The following is a 24,690-nucleotide window of genomic DNA, read 5'->3' as shown; positions in this document are numbered from 1 at the left end:
ACAAAATAGAGGTGGGACTCATTACATTTTGCTTTGATCTCACTAATTCCCCTGCAAAAACATGAAGTTTGTATTCTTCACTCATAGATCAAAACCCTATCTACATTCAACAAATCGCTTACCAATTTTAAGTTTTTTACAGTTCTGGGAAAGCTATAGAAAAGAATTTATGTTACACAGAGCTTGCATATTTCAACAGCTTGAAACCATACTTTTGGGATATGCTACAAATAAGTTCATAAAGGTAAAGAGGTAAAACAGATTGAAGAATTCACAATACTTTTGCAGCTACTTTAAACTTAATTTTCACACCTACTGTTTCTCCCTTTCACAATTTACCATTAAAATGATTACCTCAAAGAGAAGAAAATAATGAGTCAGGAAATAAATAACTACATTTAACAGTAGACAGGTGTTTGAGTTCTGCCCCACAAAAGGAAATCTCTTCTTCATATACGTGGAATTGGAAATATTCCTATTTGAATACAGGCCAGAGGTCAATAGCATTTATTTGCTCTAAATAAGTTGATCATTCAGAAGAAGTTCAAAACACCTAAGGTTATATGAGGTACTGCTGTTGCAGGTGTTACCAATTGATGCCGTTTTCTACTCTCTCCAAGGGCTATCAGCTTTTTTTTCCCATAATGCAGAAGCAAACTCTGCTTTTGGAAAGACATACTGTGCTGCTAGCTTTGGAGTAGGCAAAATGATGCAGAGGTGCAGCTTAAAAGACAGAAATCTGCATAAGCAGCAGCAGAGTTTGTGGTGTGCCTGGGTCAATTCTTTAGAATGACCAAGCCTCAGTAACGAAACAAATGCATACTAAAACACAGAGATGCCTTCTCTAATACTGTGACCCCTGGCAAAACACCCACAGATGTGCAAGAGAGATGGCCTCTGTCAAACAATTACAGACTCTGCAGCAATTAATTAGCAACTATTCCTTCAGGAATTAATCCTACTCCAGTTATTTCAAATGTAGATGAAAAGGACATTACCTGTTTTACTGGCAAAATAACATGGGAGCGGTCAGTGCTAAATTGCAGCAACGATCTGCTAAACTTAGGTCTAATGAAATAAAGTGTTCCCATAGGAAGAGAGTTCCTCCTACAGCCAAATCACTCAAAAATCACAATCTTCAGATTCAACCAGAGGAAAAATCACATTACAGTTAAGCCACACACCTTAAATGTAATTCCTCAGCAATAATATTTTATTGCTATTTAGATAAGCACTTCCAGACCTAGATAAAGGAGGTGGTGTTCTAGTGAGAAGGGTAGTAAAAAGCTTCATTGTAAACAGCCTACATAATGTTGTCAAATAACTCCTACCTTCGGTATCATGAAGTGGCATGGGAACAAACTGTACTAATCTGGCCAAGCAGCGAGACATCGTTTCTCAGGAACTATTCTCTGAAAAGAACTTCAGTAATTCTAACACAGCAATTTTACAAGTAATTCGAGCTATACAACATGGGTCCCTACCCATTATTCCTATAGCAAATGAATTATAAAGATCCTTTTTCAATCTGTAGATCAGTTTATATTTAAGTCACTAAACCAATGCAATGCAATACAGTTATACCAAAGTAACTTTCAACTAGACAACCTGAATATTAGAAACAGCTCAGCCTTACCTACATGCACCTCAGAACAAGCTAATCTATCCCAGTTCTGCAGACAACTTTGCTCAGCTCTGTTCTCCTGTGAGTGGACTGGTGTCATCCCCAGCCTATCTGGTTTAAAGGAGGGCAGCTGAGCTGACATTACACTGCAGCTGATGCTAAGCTTTTAGGTGGACCTGTCCACTGTGAGAGGCCTGTTCTTCGGAAACCCAGAGCAGCGGCCCTTTTCCGACTTCCAAAGCAGTAACTCACATGAACAAGACAACAAACCTGCTTGCAGTCATTTGACTAATTCAGATCTTATTTGCAGAACTGCAGCCAATGGGGTGCATCCCATCTTAGTAGTAAATGCATGTTTTTCATGCTTCTGCGAAGAGTCATGTGTTTTCAGCCCTTCTTGGAAACAAGAATAGCAAGACTCACATCATCTAGACAGGTGATAAGTTTCCTTATCAATCAAGTCCTATCCCATTTGTATTCAAAGCAATACCACGGAAAGTCTAAGGAATGCCATAGCAACGTTTGTACAAGATTACCAAGAATCTTTTGTTTCAGGGACTGTTATTGTTCCCCCATCTTCTTTAGAAAAAAAGAAAAGTGAAAATAAATGAAAAAACAGAGGGATGAGGGACTTGACATACTTCTTGATATCTTCAGGTAAGCAGGGTCAGAGACAACAAAACTAAAGGATCCCAAACAATGTCCCTGAAGGCTAATTGTTGAATTCATACTGTTCTAAAATATATGCTTTCTTTCCTTACACTTGTCACTTACTTCTTGCTCAGCATTGTTCTTTACCTCCCGGGTAGCTGGCTATGTATGCATGAATTTTCCATGCACGAATAGGTATTTGCTTGCTAACAGTCTGCAGAGAACAAAAATACAGCTTACGAGGGTGGTGAAAGGAGAAAATGTACAAAAGCACAAGAGAGCTCAATGGCTCAGAACATTTAATTGTTTGTATTAAATATCCTAAGTATGAGAACACACTTTTCTTGATCCAAGGACATTATCCTAAACAATTAAAATTCAATACTGTTCAGCATTTATTCTTCTTTGAGAAAAGGAAACAACCCTCCCTTCCAAAATCAACCTAATTAATTCATACTGGAGTGTTACTTTGAAACTTCATCTGTCTGACTCCAATAACACGGGTCTGAGTGCTAAAGAAATTTTATAAAAAACACTGAGTACTTCCAAGCCTGCGTGATATAACACAGGTTTGTGAGGAAAAGAAAGATTTCTTAAGAACATTAAAAAATAATGTTCTAATAGTTTTTTGCTTTCTCTGGAATGGGAGAATTTTATCAGTAGCAAATATCTTCAATGCATAGCAAACAGAATAAATTTTCAGTTTGGCAGCAAGGATGGTATACAGAATTGTTATTTTATTCAGGCTATCATATGCTATAATTTCATTAGGCATATCTTTAATGAACAGGAATTAGAACAGCCAATAAGGAGAACAGGTTACAGCGAACAGAATTTCTGCATAAGCCTGTTCTTTCTCTTAACATTTAATAGTCTCCAATCACTGAATACTTTTCATGGAGAGCAGGTAATACATTACTGCCTGGCAGGACCTACTAACAATAACCAAAAAGCCTCTGGTCAGAAAAGCTAATCTGCCAAGGAACAGTATCTCCTTCAAAGAACTGAGGCACTGCTGCCAGAAAAAAGCTTTATGATCTACATGATCTACTTGTTCATGGCCTCCTTTCACTGTGTATGGGGATAAAAGACTTCTTCAACTGATGATTAATATCTCCATAAAAATAAATAGGTCCACTGAAAACAGAAGAGGTTCTGATGCACGTGTGAACACTGCTCAGTGCTTCCAAATGCACTGTGGGCAGTGCTGCAATCAGAGCAGCTACGGAGATGGCAGCAGCAGCCACATTCCTTGTTAAACAAAAATTGAGATGCAGTTCTCTCTTCAGAGAGCACTGAGTAAATCAAAAGAGCTGTTGGAGGAAGGCTCTCAAGCTTCTGCATACTTCAGGAACCTCCTAAGTAGTCACATCCTCGCAAAGGCTGAGGAGTTGCATCCACTTTAAGTTCTTTTGCTTCTAAAGCTGAAGAGATCCTCAAGGTAACACTGTGTTTCAGACCATCACATGTACACCTGTAAGGCTGACATCCAACTACTGTAAAAATAAATTACGGAATTTTCACAGATTCACATAGGTTTTGCTCCAAAAGAGTTGTTTTTATAGGGAGACTTATTTTCTCCTCTGCAGTTTGCTTTCCAAAGACTTGACATGTGGAGTGGCTACATCAGTGTGACTAGTCCTTAATACAGAGCTCTAAAAACGGTACTTTGGCTAGAATTATCAAACAGCTCTGTCAAGACTTGTGTCCTGTGTTTCCAGCTGTCATCAGACATCTTTCCTGTTTCCACTAATCCACTAATTAGTGTCTCAATTTCCTGTTGTCTGGTGTAAGCTTACCAACATTTTCTATGTGAACCTATGGTATCTTTAACACAAACTTTCCCCTCTGCTTTAAAGTAATATCTGAATCTAGAACATTTTCATTAGAAAATGTTTTTTTTTAACTTTTCCAGTAACACATAACCATGAGGCACCTAATATTTAAAGCACCAGTACACAAAATGGAGAAAAGGCAAGGAGAAAAGAAGAGATATGGTTCAGAATTTAACAGGGTTAAGCTGTGAAATTCCTGGCAATTCCTGTCAACTATACAACTAAAATATACCCTATGGAAAAATATAATTGGTCAGACAACATGGCAGGGCACACCCTGATCTTAAAGATGTGTGCTTTCTCCTCGACCACACATACATATATCAAGCAAGATGAGTTGACCACAACTGCATCATTACATACCTACCCCTTAGAATCAAAGTCATCAAGCTCGTGTTTCTGTAAATGAAATGGAAACTTTAACATTTCTTACTCGTTGATCCAGTTTCAAAACTTCTGTCGTCACCATGGGCAATTAATGGAGAGGTTTGGAATCCCTTCATCTTCATGGGCTTCTCGTGAAAGGAGATGACATATTTCTGGGGCAGACATGCAAACACATCACATGCTTTTGTGTCATTACACCCATCAGTATTTGAAATTTTACATCTAAAATTTTATTCCTTTTACTAGAACTTGTGAAGGAAAGCAGAAAGTACTTCAAAATACAAATCCAAATGACTAGACTATGTTTTTATTTCTAATAAATACTTCTCAGTGCCAAAAAACATAAACACACTATCTCTGAATTACTGCTGCCTCATCTGCTTTTTTTCTATTACAATCAGCTATTTCTCTATTCAACTCAGTTTATTTCAAAATATGTCAAGCCAAAGGCAAAATCAGGCTAAGATTTGGAAATTTTTCTCTGCTATCAGCTTTGCCTCTCCCTTCAGTCTCATTAAGAAAACCATTAGCATTTTCCAGTGTGTATCCTCCTTCAAAAACCCAAGCATGAAGGAGATGAGAACCCTGGGAAGCAGTGGGCTCATCTTCTCTGCTGGTCCTGCACTGAAACTTGCTTAAAGCCAAAAAGTATATGACTTGCTCCAGGGGAAAGAAAGAAGGAAAAAACAAAACACAGAAAAAAGCAGCAGATGCTGTGAATGTGACAATGCTGACAATCCAAGCTACTAACACCATCTGAAGATGCATTTCCACTATTTTTTGCCAATTTAGATTCAAAGCAAACTTCTCCATGCTCAAAAAGTTTATAGTCAGTGGAGACAGAAGAGTAATTTTAGGGCATGATGTGTATGACCTCTTTCAGCCAATCTTCTTTAGGTTTCTATTGACTAGGAAGGGAGTACAGGACAACTAGCACCTGGGATAGATGAATCCTACACCTTGTCTGTATAGCCAAGAGCATCACATCAAAAGTAAATTAGTTGAGAATTACACTCAGATACGCCACCTTCAGTGATGGAGAAATATTCAACCAACGTGCTTCTATCTACCTAAACTCACTTCCTACCCCTAGTACAACCATTACAGTCACCACTTGTTTGCACAGTCCTTGCTCCAGTCAGCTCAAGTGCAAATGCACTAGTTACATGCTGGTATTCAGGTCGGTCATCAACATCAGCCATTTCATGAGACAAGTCAGCTCTCTCCCAGAGGCATCAGACACTTTGTTCATTCACCTCCTAAAGTCTGCTAAGAATAATGGCTTATTGCCTCCAAAACATAACACTTAACCTGCTTCAATCCAGTCCTACAACATCTAGGAAGGAGCCAGAGTTAGGAGGGAAGAGTGGTCCCCAGCCCAGCACTGCTCTAAACTAGCCATTTCCAATTTTCTTTCCACCTAGCTGAGCCAAGCGGACACGCAAGCAAAAAAAATAAGATCAGTACTACACAGTACTACTCCCGACAGCAATTCCGAAAAGGCACCTGTGAACTTAGTCATGTTTCTGACCAGGAGTCAAAAATTCAGAGGAAAGAAATAATAAAATAAGTGGGAGCCCTTCTCATTCATTTCAGCTTTCATCTAAAAACAACTGCTTCAGATCCTATTTTTGAAAGGATATTAAAGACTCATCTGCTGGAATGGAAGTTTTAATAGACTCCACTTAGTCCAAAGTAGCACAAGCCCTTTAAAACTCCACAGCATCATTTCTTAAGGTGGAAACAAGGGAGAGAAATATATGATGATATCCAGCTGTGAAGTATAAATCAGAGGTCAACTAGGTTTATACTTTGAGAAATATCCACTGGTGCATATGCACAGAGTGATAAATAACTAAAATATGAAAATAATTCATCTGCTTCTAAGTAGAATTTTCCACCATAATTTTCACATCCTACTTAATTTTTGTGAGCATTCCAAAAAACTGAGATTTTGTCTGATTATTCATGGAAAAATGGGTTTTACATACACAGATAAAATTCCTATAATTACAAAATCCATTTGTTTTGGGAGCAGAGCAGTAGTTGTTTTCTGATCCAGTCAGAAATGAAATAATGAGAGTAAGGAATCAGGTGACTAATTATAGATCTTAAACTTCAAATCATATAATCTACTAGACTAGTTAATAAGCAGATGATTTCTGCAGTTCTAAGTAACAAACACATTCTTAAAAATTCCAATCTGTCCCTGGACAATTCATAAATAAGACCAAATTCCATGAAAAATTATCCATAGAACAAGAGGAACAGTAATAACATTAAAAGAATTTAACAAACAGCATCAAAATCTGATGGGGAAGAGTTGTGTATAGAAAAGCACCGCTTAACTATTATTTAAGTACAATATTATATTTGAACATGAGTTTTGAAGGTAAAGGCTGTACACCTTGCACATCAGAGGTGGATTTTTTTTGCTGTTGTTTCAAGGGTACTGTACACATTCTAGTAAATACTTAATAAACACTAATATCCCTTTGATATTATCCATATTTCTCCTCCAGTCATCATAATCTCTCCCCACTCCAATTTATTCCATATGCAAGAAAAACAGTTACTCATGGTAGTAAAGACACATGCCCTCTTCTTAAGTAACTTCTTGTCACACTGAGTGGCTTCTCTAACCTGTGCTGACATCTCACACAGACAAACTGAAGCAGATGGTGGGCCCAGAAGTCCCTATCCCTTCTCCACATTCGTTTATGGAAGACATGAATGTGCAGCACTCCCTGGAATTCCTTAAAGGCAGGTCAGCAACCTCGTAAGTAGGTGCAAAAATTACTATGCCAGGAGATGTTGAATGACAGTCAAAAAGATTGGCTCTGGGTCAGGAACAGGAAGACATGGCATCTTGAGAGATTCATCTGTGAGAGGAAGCTGGTTTTCAGCTCCTGACACTGCTGTGTTTACAGCAACATCTTCCTGGCTCCTGCTCTACCTTAATTTGAGAAAGAGCAGTGTAATATAGCCCATCACCTATGAAAGAGTACTAGCCCCTGCCATAAGAAAGCTATTATGGACTTCTGTTAATTTTTAAGTGCTGTGACTGGCGAAGTAGTATATTTACTTTTTGAGCCTTATCTAACTCCTCTTCGCATGATGAAAAGAAATCATTGTCTTATTTTCATTTTGAATGTAAAAAGAAAAATCTGTTCCTTACATATTAACAGTCAAAGGCAGAAAAAATCTTACTTGTAAGTGAAAATAGATACAATGATTTTTGTACCTATTTTTTAGGTAAATAAGTAACATTAATACCTAACACCTGTACACTACATGTCACTATAGATATGTATTAGGCATATGTACTCCCCAAGAATATGATGCAAATATTCACATGATAAATTACAGTGCAACGTGATAAATTCCACATAACATAGACCACTTTAAGATTATTCTGCACCTTAATCTATTTTCCTGGAGAATAAACTCAGACTCAGGGGCTCAATGATTAACTCACAATCCCACAATTTGTGTACCCAAGAGAAATACAAAATATCAGTTCCTTGGAAGCTGAAAAGAAAGGTGTTCTTAATTGTTCACTTATGCACTCTGTCTTTGAGAACTTTGTTTTTTCTACCCTTAATACTTTCTTTGTTCTTTCTACTCTTCCTTATACATTCATCTCTCATCATAGAAAAAAAATGCTTAATTTTATGAACCTGCTCTATCCTCAGGTTTCATTTTTCTTAAGTATTTCGGCCATTTCATACATTGTCATTAAGTTCATCAATGAATCCAGCAACATATCTTCCTTTTGCAAATGTTACAATAGCCTGAAAAAGGTGACTAATCTCTTTAAGAATGCAGAATGCTGCATTTCTTGTCTGAGAACTGCTTTCCAACACTGAATTATAGATTTTTTGCAGGGGTAAATAGAAATGCCAAAGCCTTGTCAGTTAGCAATGTAAAATACTTCTTTAAAGTATGATTATATAATAAACTTCTATAACTGAAACAAGGCCCTGAATACAGAACGAATGGGTAGCATTAATTCGTACTTCGTTGTGCTGTCAACAGTTAACCACATGACTAATACCACATGTAGCTTGAAGCAAGAAAATTCATTTTTTTGCCTCTGCTGAGTTAATCTGCATTATTATATATTCGTGGTTGATTCATTTAGAAAACAAGAATGTAGAAACTGTCTTGCAAAACAAAACAGAAGAACCACAAAAGTTTGTATCAAGTATTCATTTTCATAACACGGATTTATTTTCTTTTTCATTTTCACTGCCTCTAAAAATATACTGTGCTTGATAGTTGCATTGCCAAATTGATACCAGTCTATCAGTTATGCTGTATTATTTTACCACCAAAAAAAAATTAAACAAACAACTTACGTATTGCTTATACTTAAATATGATCTTTCATAATAAGCTCCACAAAGACAGTTTTCTGTTACTGATCTTGCTATAATAAAATTCAAATAAGCCATGCAAGCTGTTGAAAGAGCATACCAGCTGACAGACAGGAGATTTCATTGGGAAGTGCTTTCCAACATCAGTTCTAAATGTTTTACATTCTCTTTGTGAGCAGCTTTATTCATTAGGTTTACTATATTGTTCCATCCTGAACTATTTGTTAATTGATTTGGTAAAGAAAGCACCGACATACTGATCCAACCTTGCAGGTGCAAGCTACCAGCCATTTGTCAGATGCATCTACTGTGGCACATATCAGCTTGTCTTACAGCAGCCTTGCTAATATAGCAATATAACTGGTGACTTCTGCTCACCTTAACTTCACCAGTGTTGAAAACTCTCTCAGAGCCTTAAGAAGGAATTATCAATATTTACATGGGTGACCTTTTGGTAAACAGCAAATATCAGATTTCATTTTCTTTTTTTTTTTTTTAACAATGATCAAATAAATGTGACAAATGTCAAAAATTGCTGGAAAAAAAAACTTGAAAAACTGGCATCTGATATTAAGAATCAATGAGCTTTCCTCTATTAATGATGGAGAGGTCATTTTTTTTCCCTACTCAGTAGCAGGCTCAGAAAATACCTCGCTTTTCTCATATAAGTTAAACTTTTTACAAAAATTTGCAAAAGTGGAATGGAGTGAAATGGAAGAACAGGAAGGTCTGATGCTTCACTAACCTTGGAGAGACTGAGAACAGGCAGCAAGAGAATGCTATTTTGACATGATACAGCCATCATTATCACAATGCCAGTCCCAGAGTCTCCATAGGTTTAACGAGAAAGAAACAGTTATCTTTGAAGAAGAACAAACTGAAATCATTTTCTCTCCTCCCCATTCCTCAGGAACAGTTTCCCTGAGGTAAGGCTTCTGTAGACTGAAATTACAACATGTGTTATGGTATAAATAATTAATAACATTGTTTTAGTTCACCAAATCTGAGCTTTTGGAAGTTTGTGTTAAATTCAGCAGACTCCCAAAAGATTAGCCAATTTCCCTTTATCCTATTCATTCAACTCATTTAATGGTCTCAAAGAAGCTCTTCAGAGCAATCTTTTTTTTTTTGCAAAGCAAGATTTCTCAGTGTCTGAACCTGCAAAACCCCCAAATTAGCATTAGATGAAAAACTAATAAGGCTTAGTTAGTTTGTAGTATAGCTATTTCTACAACATGCTGCAGAACAAAGTGATAATTTTGCATTTATAAGCAAAATGGTCTGCAGGTTTTCAGAGGTTCATAAATGGCAGTGTTCTTAATATAGCATTAAAATTATTTATATAATATAATAATATAGTCATAATATAGTCATATTTAGAATAGACCATTAAAAAATTGATGTTCGCAAATGTTTTTGCTACCTTTCTGCATCTTGTAAGGTGGCCACAACAACTAATTTAGGTATGCAGTGCCGTAACTTTGCACTAAAGATGAAAAGAATTAGAAATGAGTTTCCAAAGCCATATGCTTATTCAGTCTCTTACTTGGAATTCTCAAACATGGATTTCATTTTCACAGCAATGACTTCTATACAAAGACTTTTAACTGAATCCCATGTAAACTAGGAATGATGAGGGTGAGAGATAATGACCAAGGAAGGAAGCGGTGGAGGGGGTTGGCAATCAAAGGGTCTGCGTTGACATAAGCAGAAGAGACCTCTTCATCAACAAAACGGGGCTGAAGTGGAATCACCCCAAGCGTAGCCCTGATGGGATGTACCCGCAAGTGCTGAGGGACCTGGCCAGTGTCATTGAGAAGCCACTGTCAATTATCTTTGAAAGGTCATGGCAATCAGGGAAGGTTCCTGAGGACGGGAAAAAAACAAATGTCACATCTATCTTCAAGCAGGGCAAAAAGGAGGATCCAGGGAACTGCAAGCAGGTCAGCCTCATTTCAATCCCTGGGAAGGTGACGGGGAGAAACAAATCGTGGGTATGATTTCCTGACACATGAGGGACAGGGAGGTGATTGCAAGTAGTCAGCATGGATTTACAAAAAGGAAATCATGCTCAACCAACCTAATAGCCTTCCATGATGAGATGACTGGCTTGGTAGATAAGGAAGAGCAGTGGATGCTGTTTACCTTGACTTCAGCAAAGCTTTAGACGCTGTCTGCTATAACATCCTCATAGACAAACTGTCAAACTGTGGGCTAGGTAAGTGGTCAGTGAGGTGGATTGAAAACTGGCTGAACTGCCAGGCTCAGAGTTGTGGTCAGCAGCACAAAGTCCAGCTGGAGACCAGGGACTTGTGGTGTGCCCCAGAGATCAATACTGGCACCAATACTGTTTAATATCTTTATTAATGACATGGATGACAGGAGCTAGTGGACCCTCAGCAAGTTTGCAGATGGCACAAAACTGGGAGGCACAGCTGATACAGCACATGGTTGCACTGCTATTCAGAGGGACCTTGACAGGCTAGAGAAATGGGCAGAGAGGAGCCCATAAAGTTCAACAAAGGGATGTGCAAAGTGCTGCACTGAGGGAGGAATAACCCCTTGCACCAGTACAGGCTGGGGTACAACCAGCTCAAGAGCAGCTTTGCAGAGAAGGACGTGGGGGTCCTAGCGGACGACAAGTTGAACATAAGCCAGCAATGTGCCCTTGTGGCAAAAAAGGCAGACAGCATCCTGGGCTGTATTAGGAAAAGTGTGACCAGCAGGTCAACAAAGGGGACCCTTCCCCTCTACTCAGCTTTGGTGAGACACATCTGGAGTGCTGGGTCCAATTCTGGGCTCCCCAGTATTAGAAAGACATGGAGTTACTAAAGCCCTTTGCTGGCCACAAAGACAAATAAGGGACTGGAGAAGCTCTTATATGAGAAGGCTGGGACTGTGAGAGCTGGGACTGTATAGCCTGGAGAAGAGAAGGCTCGGGGGGGATCTTATCAATGTATATAAATATCTGATGGGAGGATGTCAAGAGGATAGGGCCAGACTCTTCTCCGTGGTCCCCAGTGGTAGGACAAGAGGAAATGGGCACAAACTGCCCAGGAAATTCTGCTTGAACACAAGAAAACACTTCTTCACTGTCAGGGTGGTTGAACATTGAAAAAGGTTGTCTAGAGAGCTTGTGGAGTCTCCATCCTTGGAGATATTCAAAACCCAACTGGACATGGTGCTATGCAACCTGCTCTATCTGACCTTGCTTGAGCAGGGGGGTTGGACAGGATGATCTCTAGAGGTCCCTGCCAACTCCAACTATTCTGTGATTCAGTAAACCACTTATTTAAGTCCTAGCCATCCAAAACTAGAACAAAGCTAAGGAGACACCTATAGAATTTAATAAACAATTGTGGAGAATAACCAAAAAATATGATGACTCAGTGCTGCATTTTCACCGTGTGACACTGCCTTATAATTTGAAAACATATGGCTTATGTTTATAAGTATGTCTCGGAGGTGCTTGGGTCTCCAGTTCCTGCACAGCTGTGGGAGTGAAACAGTCAATATTCCAAAGAAATCATCTATTTATGAAAAAAAAAAAAAGGATGCCTATTAATGTTCCTGTAGACATTTTGATGGTTGAAACAATTTGTCCAATAGTCAGAGTCTACTGTATTATAAAATATCTTCCCCCCACCTGTGTAGTAAGGAGAAAAATTATAATTGTAAATAACCATATTTCAGCCTCTGCATCTATTAGGAGGAAAGCAATTATGTAGTAATAAACAGACTATTCTTGCTATTAGCCTGATACACAATCCTGGTCTCTGAATTCAAAGTGACCACTTTATTCACATTCATCAGGACATACTCTCACCTCTACAATATAAAACAAAGCAAGTATATTTGATCTGAAAATAATGGAGATTCATCTGAAATGCAGTTCCTCTTAAAGACATTCTAATACAGCCTCATTCAGGGAAAAGCTATGTCTTAACATGAATTTCACATTTACTCCATAGCTAGAATGGCTAATTCCAAACAGCAGGTGAAGGTACATAATTTCAACATGGCCCAACATCTGGCAAACTAGCAAGATTTCACAAGCAGTAGGGTACTTTTATTTTCAGTTTTTAAAATAATATGTGGCAAACATTATTCTTCTTGCAATAAAAAAATGGTATTGTCAGTCACCAGCATGATGGCAACACAATTGTTCAAATATGACATTCTTTTCCATTGTTTTACTTGCCAGCACCTTAACTGATTTATAAGCTGCTTTTCTTTGCTTTTCAAAAGAAAGGCATGAATCACAGAGGGAAAATAATAGGTTCTTGGGGGTAATTAGTACCAGCCTGTGTTTGCCACTGTTACCAAGCCCTCTAGGGGTTTTTAGAAGGATTTTTTAATACAAAATTACTGTAAGTTTTGATATTTGAGGAGGCGAACAAGAAGGAGCAAAGAGAAAGGATAAAAGATCAGAATTTAAACTTCATTGAGAGTTGCAAAAATGCAGCAACTAGAACTGTATGGGAAGCTCAGAGGAAGACAGATGTCAGGTAGGCTCACAATGCCAAGAGTTCTTGGAAGATTCAAAGGGTGAAGGCTGTCTTTCTCCAACTCAGCACTGCTCCTGACACATGCAAGATTAATGCTCTAGGTTTCACCACACCCAGGAATAGTTCTGGCTAGCTGTGTCCGACTTAGCATGTTGCTAAAAAGAGCATTTGCTTTTGCTGCTAAGGTTTGTGTTCCCGTGCTACTTGCTTCTATCTGTATCCATCATAACATAAAACAACTGGGCAGGACCAGCTTACTAAAGAAAAAGAAAATGAGAGCTAGCATCCTAGCACAACAGTCCCTGTTTTGTGTTTGATACCTGAGCATCAAACACTTAACTGTAAATAAATCATATAGATATGGGGCCACCTAAAGTGCAGGTTTCTAAAACCTTCCTTCACAGAGACACTAAGCTAATGAATAACATGTTCTTCTACAAAGTCTGGGCTGACAAAACTGGGAGGGGCTATAGCAAGCTAAATAAGGAATTCTGGTTCACTTCCCCAGTAAATCTCCAGGAGAATAAAAAAGAATTACTCTTCACACACATACAGAATCTGGAGACCAGGTGACAACACAGCTAGCTTTTGTTGTACAAGCACGTTCCTCATTTGCAGTGTTTGATCACAACTTTGTCTAAGGTGAGACACAACCAATGTGCTAGCCTGTCTACCTGAATCCTAATGCAAATACACATACATAGCCCCACACACCACAACTGGGGAAGAGTGGGACTCCTTTTAATCAATACTGCTCTGGATCTGATACCATAGTGTGCCAGCTACTTAAAGGTCCAGCTCCAGGCAGCCCCAGTTCTACTTCAGGATGCAGTAGCTAGTGCTGCCTATTAACTGGATCTGCATGTTCAGAGGGGCCTCGCTAACATTAGTTGCAGGCATGTAGGTGCCAGCTCTATGCCAGACCACCACCAACACTCCACACTCAAATAAGAGCACAGAGCGTTTCAAAAGCTCATCTTTATTAATACCATGCTCCTGTTAACTGAACTTTTTTGTTTCCTTCTGTCTTTCATGCCAGAAAATCACATGCCAAAAAACAGAATTTAGGCTTCACTGCTAATGTTGAAAAGAATAAGCCAAAGCTATCCATTTTCAAACTGTGAGATATGTATGTCATTACAGGAAAGAATTATCTATCAATCATTGCCTCACCTTAGCTGCAAAACAAACCCAGTGGTTTCTCTGAGATTTTCATGGTACATTTCTCTTCTACAGATGTTCTGATATTAGCAGCTGGATGCAATCACTAATCAGGATCTAGATCAGACTTCCTGCAGCAGTCAATGGTGAAGATGAAAAAAACCTGTACAACTGACCAAGAAAATGAGTCAGTTTGGAAGGCTCTTATAACACAATCAGCCATCAGAGGTTATTAGTTCAAAGCTTTAAGAACTGGAGACATATCATTTCATCTGGGTTTGCACTGTGTTTCTTTTACAGTTTGTTTTCCAGCTAATCTTAATGTCATCTGGCTTTCTTTTCTTTAATATTTGACCATGTTCCTCTGCAAACTAGTTACTTTTATAATTAGTTTAGTTTATTTAGGTGAAATTGTAACACAGGAAAAACTCCCATTGACTTTAAAATTGAGCAAGAATTTTAGGATATTTTTCCAGAAGATTAGATCAAATTTGGCTCTAGTCATACATATCTTTTTTGTTAATTTCTTTTTCAAATCTTCAACATCTGTACAGAACATGGGTGGATCTCCTTCATCGCTTTCAGTATGACTGAAGCTTCTGTTTATATAATCCATTTTGATGTAAAGGGTTCTGGGAAAGCTACGCTGAGGCAGTACAGAAAATAAAATGATTGATCAGTGTGGAAACAAGACCTCGCATCATGCTCATAACAAAACAGAATTCCATCAGATACACAAACGCTTACAATGACATGAATCAGCTTCGGACGTATAACTAAAGACAGACCTTGCCCTCTTCCTCTTCTGGTAAGGACCCAAACTTAAACGTGTAGAAAAATAAGAATTCTAACATCTTCCAGGAATTAGGGAGCAGTGCCACACTGCCATTCTCCCACAGCAACGTGAGGGGGTCTCTGAGCCACAAATACAGGTTTGATGAGATAGAAGGAAATGCAGGGACCACAGCAAAAACCATTACAATTAATTCTTTCACCAAAACAGAGAAACCAGTCCTTATTACATGCATTACTCTGCCAGAACTCTCTTCCAAAACATAAATTGTCATTTCACTCTCAGCCTTTCAATTCACAGTTATTGCTTGGCTGGCAAATGCAGAAAGATTGGCTGGAAGTTCCCCTGAGTAACAGGTATGTGACTTTATACACTTGCAAGACGACTGTTGCACTAGCAACATAGCCTGGAAATACCAGAATACCTTACATTGAAACAGATGACACATGACTCACTCAGAGGACAACGATAACAATCAAACCCTACATTTCTCAATTTCAGTCCAATAGCAATTAAATTTTCCTGGGGCTGGTTTCTCTCTTCAGGAACTGGTTATTGGACTCAAACACTGGAAATTGCAACTCAGCGCTATTTTTTGTATCTTGAATTATTAGCAGTTATTGCATTTATTGAATTAGCTGCAGAAAAGCATGACATAGTTTGCTTCGTTCCCATGAGAAACTGGTTTGGGGATGAACTCCTTAGACAATGAACTCCAAGCTGGCATGCTTAGGTGGGAACTCAGATTAAGAGAGGACTGTTGGCATGACCAGACGTGTGAGGATACAACTGAATAAATGTGCAGCAGGAGAATATGAGATGTACAAAACATGTAGGTATCCATTTCCCTTCATTGAAAGGAATGTCTGTGAAGAAAATTACTTTCTGGGCTCATTTCTCCTGAACTGCATCAGAGGGACATTGGTCAGCTCTGCTCATAGGTAGAACAACGCTCCCTTCACTGTATCGGTCACTGTCCAGAGTCAAGCAGCATTATGCCCTCTTTTTTGATTTCCTGATTTATTTGCTTAAGCAATGGTGGCAGGGTCACATTCTTTAGTGGCATTTGGTGTCCAGTGCCCCAGGCACACAATGTCCATCTTTTCCCTAATCAGGATCCTAAATCAAGGTCCTTCTGGCAGTTCAGTAAAATAAGCATCAGCTCTAAGAGCCAAATCAAAGAAGGGAAACATCCTATGGCTAAATATGCTATGGTCATTTTCACTTTTTCAAAAGTTACCCCTTCATTATTTTTCTGTATTCTTAGAGTCTAAGAATTTTAATACGGAAAAATTTAAATAAGTCCAAATTGGTGATGAAGAAGTCCCCATATTTCTGTACAAAGGTGTTTGGTTGTCTGTCAGCAAAAAGAGTAGGCCTCCTCCATAGCTGTAAATGTCAGACAGCATCATTATTAGCCCTATTGCTAATATACACTTTATTGTTTATATATAACGATGTGATAAAGTCAGGGTAGTTGACTGGGTTGTACTATAATGTAGGCTAATTCGCACAGTTTTTCTGTATAGGTGTTGTCTTTGAATGCAGTTACTGGATGCCCTTGTGAAATAAAGGTAGTATAACTCTTTGCCTTTAAGAAATGCAATGGAGGATTGACCAATAGTTAAGATTAAAGTTAATGTAGCAAGACTTGATATCACTTTCTAAGTAAAGGTTTCAAATTAGTCATAGCTCTTTATATATGTATCCTTTTTAGTAATAAATTTTATTAAAACTTTTTGCATGGACATGCTATGTAGATCTATATTTCTTATGTATATAGTGTTTGTTATCACAGCAGCTAATCAACCAGAAATGCATACATGGAGTCTGTAATAATTTCTTCCGGATTTTTCAAATTAATCCTTTGGGAATTTTGTCTGAGCAGATACTGTCTACTTCCTTATAATCACTGTATTTCATTCATTGATGTTTAAGGACTGAATGGTTTATTGAATACTATCTTAAAACATTCTGTTAAAAATATTATGAAAAATCATGGTAGCCCATGAATTAAAAATAAATGGAACTTCAAAACTAATGATAAACAAGGAATCACCATTCAAGGAGGGCCCAATATCTTAATCAATCATGTGAAGAAAACAAAATAGTTTTTGCTAAAAATGTAGATAGTATATAAATGCCTCAGGAAGAAAAGAAGATGTAGCTACACAGATCAAATCAGTACACAGACTGATTTGGATCACTTAGGAATGTGGACTCATCTAAATGGAACACTGGAAAAAGCAAGATGATAGATCTAGAAACACATAATGTACATCATACCAGTCACTGAGAAGGATATAACATCATGTATAGTTTGTAGAATATATGCTCCTGGTATTATTGGTATTATTATGCAGCTAAGAGAGTTAATGCAGTACACATTTTGGCAGAAGAAAAAACCTGAATACCCAGTAGGATTAGAGAAAAAAAGTTTGCATATAATATTATGAAAACTACTGCTGGATGAAACATTCAATTCTACAGTGGAATCCATTCTTCAAAAGAAAAGCTGCTGAAACTTGCAAAGGGCACAAGAAGTCTGGAATACATACATTCTCATGATAGACTTTGAAAGATTGATCTTAATTTATCCAAAAAGAGACACTGAAAAGTTGTTAAAAGTGACTTGCACATATTTATATGGGAATAAAGGATTTCTGGTAACAATGAATTTTACTACATCAGGGAAAGGCATAAGAAGGTATAATCACCAGGAACTGAAGTTAGGCAAACACTGATTAGAAATGTGGCACACATTTTCCTCTAACACTGAAAGCAGTTTCCGTTTGGAACAATGTACCTACATATGTAATGGATTAGTATTCATTTGATAGATATAAATTAACAATGTCTTCCCATAACATATTCAGTCACTCTTAGGGTTTTAAAATAGTAATTACTAGGTGGATTCTGTGGCCTATATTATTCAGCAGTGCAGACTGGATGACCACACCATCTCTCTGACCTCAAAATTACTGAAATGCTAATCAAAACGCTCAGAAGTGTTTGGAAAATGGTAACACAGAATACAGAGGAGATACTGTTGTCTGGGAGCAGGTCAAAAGCTTAACAAGCAACCGAGAACAAAAATTAGCACATCGCAGTTCTGTACTTCCATAAAGGTTAGGGCTGGGAGAGACTGACAGATTTGTATGGGGACTGTTTGTTCTAGCAAAATTGTTTCCAGGATCTAGTTAGAATTCCTTAGAAAATCCTTTGATTAGTTAATGATAGAAAATAATCTATGCAACTACAATACGCAAAAATTTTTCAGGTACATGCAAAACTGCTCTGGGTACCCTCATCTTCATCTGGTCACTTCCTTAAGGAATTAATAGCTGGCCCCTTGACTATAGTCCCATTATAACCAGACCAGGTTTTATCAAATACAGCGTAATGAAAAAAAATCCTGATGGCTAATAATGGTCTTGGGTAAGTGGACAGTAGTAAAAATACAGATTTTACCTATTTAGCAGTTGTTGATAAGTATTAAGAATACAATACATTAATAATAAAAATATAACACATTAAGAATAAAAAGCTTTCTGAAATTTTCAGTCTTCTAGTGAACAAAAAGGCTATCTGCCTTCGTTAACTCCCTGCATAGCCTTCACTCACACTTCAGTCTCTGCTTGTTTAGCTGCTGCATACTGTGATAGTTTCCTGCCATTTAAAATACACAACCACATTTTAGCCTTGAGGACTAAAGCAAAACTATGAACAATTGATCCCCTCCTCTTTTATCAATGAGTATCTCCAGCTGTATTTTGAAGGTTTTACATGTCTGTCTCATTTAGGTATTTCTGGTTGTCTTTCATATTCTGGTGTCCAAGCATGAAACACTGAACCTCATGATGTCTAAATGACTTAACATATTTGAAAATCTCACTCGGACCCCAACATATTTAAGCCTTCAAGTACTTTCTGACAACCTAACCCAGAGGCTTTGTGTCCTAATTTCCTCACAGAAAAATGAGAATATTATGTATATACTAATAAGGAAATATTTTCCAGACAGTGCTTCTGTAAAACTTTACATGAAATTTAAAACATTTATATTTGATTGTTATACATTTCTAGCAAAGTCAAGATCAGTTGTGGAGGCTAAAAATCTTACACTGGTTTCCAGTACTAGTTGCTATACATGACAGCATCATCTGTTTAAAATCAGTCAAAAGGATGCTTTTTTAAAGAATAAAAATCAACCCTTAAAGTTTGTTAAGAATAAAGTTAAGAAACAAGTAACAGAGCTGTCAGAAAATCTTACAGTATAATTAAGTTACTGCAAACTGAAATCACCCAAAGCTGTCTAATGACAGTTTGGCCACACAGTGAAAGAAAACAGGTAATTGCTATTTACGATTCCATAAATCAAGGACAGCTATTTACCAGGAAGAGCTAAAACTCCTCCATAAACAAATAGTTTTACAAAAAGCAGAGCTCCATGAACAATTATATTATGATATAAGATACAGGGCCTAATTTTGCAAGATCTTTGTAAGCGAAGAGTGCCATGCAGAAATTACTATATGAAGAAGTTTCCTTCACACAAAATTAAATTAGTTTTAACCCCCTATCTGTTCCAAGCTGACAAATTTTACTGCTGGAGGCCAGACTTAAAATCACGGTAGACTACATACTACTAAGTTTAAATATTTGAATTTTAAGTAACCATTGCTAGAAATGCCATATCTTCATTAATTTGTCACAGTACTCCAAATAAAAAAGCAGTCTCATCACTCAGGGTTCCTCCAGTGAGCTGGAAGATATTAGCCTATATGCTTGTCATATAAGGCATGATGTCAAATCATAATGTCTGTTCTCAACACAGTTAAATTCCCAAAGGAATTTAATTTTTCCAAAAAGGAAAGGTAGAACTAAATATGCTGTTCTTACAGTGCCATGAAACTTCATGATGAGTTTGTAGTCTGGGCAAGGAATGCCTTATCAATACTTAATTCAGCAAATGAACTCCCAAACAAATTTCTCTCTCTCCTCTCCCTCTTCTAAAACAGAATTTCAAATACAAGTGACAGAAAGAAGTTTAAAAAAAACTGTATATGATGTAAAAATGTAAACTATTTTTCTTGTTGCATTTGGAAAAGCCTGGCATTTTTTTATGGTGCTGCACATGGGGAAAATGAACATAATTTTCCCAGAAATATTTCATTTTCATTTCATATTTCTATAAACAGAAAAAAGCATCACACTGGCAGATTTCTTCAGACAAAATAATATCTACAGATAGGCAGGAATTTTCTGATACAGGGAATGAAAACAACACAAAAGGGGAAGAGCAATCAGAAAGAACAAAGGCAAGGTGAATTGTTAACAATAATTGAAAGTCAAGAGAACTCAAAGAGACTTCAGTCACCTTTAAACACTGGAAGAATCTTCCAATAGAGTATTTTAACTCTTGAAGCAATTTTAGCATGAGGCTTGCAAAATGCTGCCCCTTCGCCTGCATTAAACAAAGGCAGAATCTAATACTTTGACTCCTGAAAGTATCCTTGACTGTACTGCAAGTAATCCCATTAGTTGAGGATGCTTATCAATATGAACAAGATATCAGCAATGAATTCAAATTTATGATTAAAATACAATTATGATGGAGATCAGACTGGGGAAAATTGCAGTCCTTCCTTCAAAAATGAGGAAAATAACTTGTAACTAGATGTGCTACAGTAATAAAATTATTGCTCCTAGTATAATCTAGTATTTAAATTATTTATTAAATAAATTTAGTAGCACTTGCATTCTAAGACTTTTCTTCTTATGGTTGCACACACATCTCTCTGTTAGATTTCAGTACAATTTCTGGCTACATAAAAGGGGGGAAATATTGGAAAATAGAATAAACACAGCTTATGCATGCAAAATGAGAATTCTGCAATTCATTTTTTGCTTTCTAGAACATTAATACATCCCCAACACTGTAAAGTAATAAATACTTCTACGTTTTTTAAGTTCTGAAGGACCACATTTCTATTAGCTTTACTGAAACAGCTATTTTTTGATCAAGAAATTGTGTAAGTAAAATAAAAATCAAAACATGTCTTGATTTTCCCATAACATGCATAATTAGTTTTAATAGTATGTCTTTAGCTCTAAAAAGTAATCATTTGAGCTCAGTAATATCCAAAGGCTTAATGTCAATGCTGTGACATACACTGCTCACTTCTCTCACTGGGAAGTTACAACGCAATTCGTCAACGTGCTAACCATCAGCTCTCCATTTCAAGGACCTTATTCTCCACTGCTTGTGTGAAAGGTCACTTACTCCATTTTGAAAGAGTTAACCTGGATTACCTCTTTTGCTCTTGATTTATTGTCAGTTCACTGCAAAACAATTTCTCCCGTGCTGACTTCCGATTGCAATGAACATCACAGAAAAGTTAGGCTCCAGCACATCTGACTCTGCTATCCTATCGTTTAAATATTTCTGTATAGCACAAAATCTGAAGTCAGTAATACCCCAAAGGCTGTAATACAACTCTACACACACCCTGAAATCTGTATCCTCTTTTTTCTCGGATGTCTACTTTCCCATCTATTTACAAACACTGTTTTTTCTCTTTGCTCTAAGATTTGCACTCTTACATAAACAAGTTTGCTTTCTATATGGTAAGAGAATTTCAACAGCTCTGTTACTAACAACATTTCCAAGAAGATGACATACTCATTTCTTTTCTCCCCCGCCTTGGTGTTAAGTCTCTTCTCAGATGAGGTAAAAAATGCATCATCAAACGTTCAGTTCCACCATTTTCTATTATGGCCTAAGAGTATAGTAGACAGCTTCAGATTTATAGTAAGAAGAAGTTTGGGCAAGGTGGAAGAAATATCTCAAAATATTCACAGAGTACTGGAAAACTGGAATAACACCCCTTGAGACTCGCAGGTCCTTTGGGCCATTCTGCTACCTAACCAAAGAGAAGAAAGCAGTAACTAGGGTTTTGCTCTGTTCATAAATTATTTTGAGTACAATAGGCAGAAATGCCAGTTATATTGCTCAGATGCTTTATAAAACACACCCCACCCAGTACTGATGTCTGAGCCATCAGGGCAGGATTGGCAAGTTTCTTCAATGAGAGGTAGCCAAAGAGCCCATTTTCAGCCATTCCACAACTTGCAGAAAGAGGATTTCAGTGCACTGTACATGTCCCAAAGCTCACTCTAACTAGATCTGGCTTTAGGATAGAGACAGGAGCTAGAAAGTACTGTCATCCTTAGGGCACAAAAGGGACCAAGCTGGATAACAAGGACTTATCTCCTCTTGCTTTTCTCCACAATTGGAGAAGAGATGCATGTATGCATCTTTCACACTAGTGCTGTGTGTTTTAAAACTCTACCTTTTAAAAGGTGAGCTGCAGTGTCTTCCAGCATATGCAAATAAAAGTGCTAAAAGGGAATAGCATCTAAGTAGTTAGTATGCTGTCAGATTAGGAAACATTATCAACAGGCAGGACATTTGAATACAGGTGTCAATAGCAGAGAAGCACAGGGAACTGCTGCAACATAGCACAGAGGTCCAATGCTTCATTATCTGTTTTGTCTATTGATGGTAAACATGAAGTGATAATCAACAGGGGACACGATCAGAGTTCATATAAGACAAGAACATATCTGGGGCTAAAGGAAATTATAACAGATGTGGTAATGGCTAACTTGTGGCTACCGTGCCTCAGGAGCAGCCCCAAAACCAGAGTACTGCATTGGTGCAGTTTCAAATCCAGGAAGATGTTATCTTTCAGATTGGCTTGTATTTCACCAGAGCTAATTCACTTGAGCCTAATTTTCTGAAGTGCTGAACACCTGCAGTTTCCTCTGATTTCAGTTGGTGTAGAGGGTACTCGGCACTTCCGAAAACCAAGCATTATGCGTGAGCAGACATGCTCTGAAGAAGCAGATGCTCCATGAAGCCAAAAAAGCCACAAATTACATGAGCTCACATTACTGTGAGTTTCCTCCAGACCAGAGTTTGAAGTGTGCAGCTTTAGAAAAAGATGTTTAAACATCTCCAGCAACTACAAAACAAGAACAGAGATAAGAAAATAATAATGCTTCCCTCACTACTATCAGGCTAGAAGTTTTTTAGTCATTCAAACAGAACAGGTGGTGCTTACTCCCCCCCCTCCCTGCTATCTGGCAGGCATAGACACAAACTGCAACAGTATCAATACACAGATCATTTTACATTTGGACAGGATAATTTCACACAAGAGGTAGATTTCTGAAGCTATGCCTCAGGAAGTATTATTGTCATCTTACTGAAAGAGAAATCAGAGAAGGAGCTACATTGCTACCAACAAAGAAAACAAAATAGTGTGATTCTAGAATCACATTACCTTAGTGCTGTCACAGAAAAAAATGGATTTAAGTAACATTTGCATAAAATATACTGAAATACAAATGAAATATAAACACAACCGAGGTAAAAGCAATACCAAATAGTATTCATTAGCCTACTGGTTAATCTCCGCTAAAATGATTTATTTTGTGTACTCAGAGTCAAGAACTGGGTCTCTCTCTGTGAGCCATATTGCATAGTGTGAGGTCATATTGCAGGGACTTAAGAGCTACAGTTTAGCTCTCTGCAATGGGAACCAAATACAGGAGGTTTTCAATTTATCTGGAACACAAACATTTTACATGCTTTAGGGATAGTGGTAAACCATGCTTTAGGGATAGTGGTAAACCATGACTTTCATTAGGTACTGATAAAATAGCCATCATAAAATAGCCATAAATTGTTGTGAAAGGCGCTCTGAGAGAAAACGCAAAAGAAAGGATTATTAATGGAATTATTTATTTATGAAGCATTACCCTGACTTTCACTCCTGTAGTAAGTGAAAGGAGAAGCAAAGGCAAGTGAAAGACTAAGGCAAAAACTCCCTTCACTGACTTCAAAATATGGCGAACATTTTACATTTAGTGGGGAAAAGCTTTTTCCTCAACAGAATTGCTAAAATTTATCAGACTTTGCCTGTGAGGATAAAATAAAGACAGGTCTAAACTATTCTGCTTTAGAGAACTTGCACATCCCTCCTAGGTGTCAAGGTGTCCTTGACATTTGAGGGGATCAATTTTATTAAAGGACAGTCACTATAAGAAGATGAGAATGTATCAAAATCAAAACTAACTCTTACATGATAAATTCTGTCAGGTTGCACCATTTTTTAGAGTCTACTTTCTTCATCATCTCTTCAAAGGATTTTCCACAGGCAGGCAACTTTTCTAACATGAGGGATTCATTGCAGAGATTAGTCTGTTGACGTGCACCTAGGTAAAGTCAGAAAGCACCTTAAATCCCAAACATTGAAATAGAAGAAGCATGAATGCATCTTTCA

General features: G+C 37.6%; 1 protein-coding gene across 4 annotated transcripts in view; it reads right to left on the bottom strand.

Moving 5' to 3' along the window:
* The window catches only part of RAMP3 (receptor activity modifying protein 3), a 59,374-nt gene that overhangs the window by 12,518 nt on the left and 22,166 nt on the right, over positions 1-24,690 (bottom strand). For 2 of the 4 annotated variants that reach the window (XM_026123596.2, XM_026123597.2), the window contains exon 3: positions 24,490-24,622. In XM_026123596.2, coding sequence (XP_025979381.1) covers positions 24,490-24,622 — 133 coding nt within the window. Of the gene's footprint in view, positions 1-4,543; positions 4,650-23,292; positions 23,368-24,489; positions 24,623-24,690 lie in introns of all 4 variants that reach the window. The other 2 variants (XR_010387700.1, XM_064506649.1) reach the window with 2 other exon arrangements.

This window comes from Dromaius novaehollandiae, chromosome 2, assembly GCF_036370855.1.
Source record: "Dromaius novaehollandiae isolate bDroNov1 chromosome 2, bDroNov1.hap1, whole genome shotgun sequence".
Lineage (NCBI taxonomy): Eukaryota > Metazoa > Chordata > Aves > Casuariiformes > Dromaiidae > Dromaius > Dromaius novaehollandiae.
This window is presented reverse-complemented; position numbering and strand designations above follow the sequence as displayed.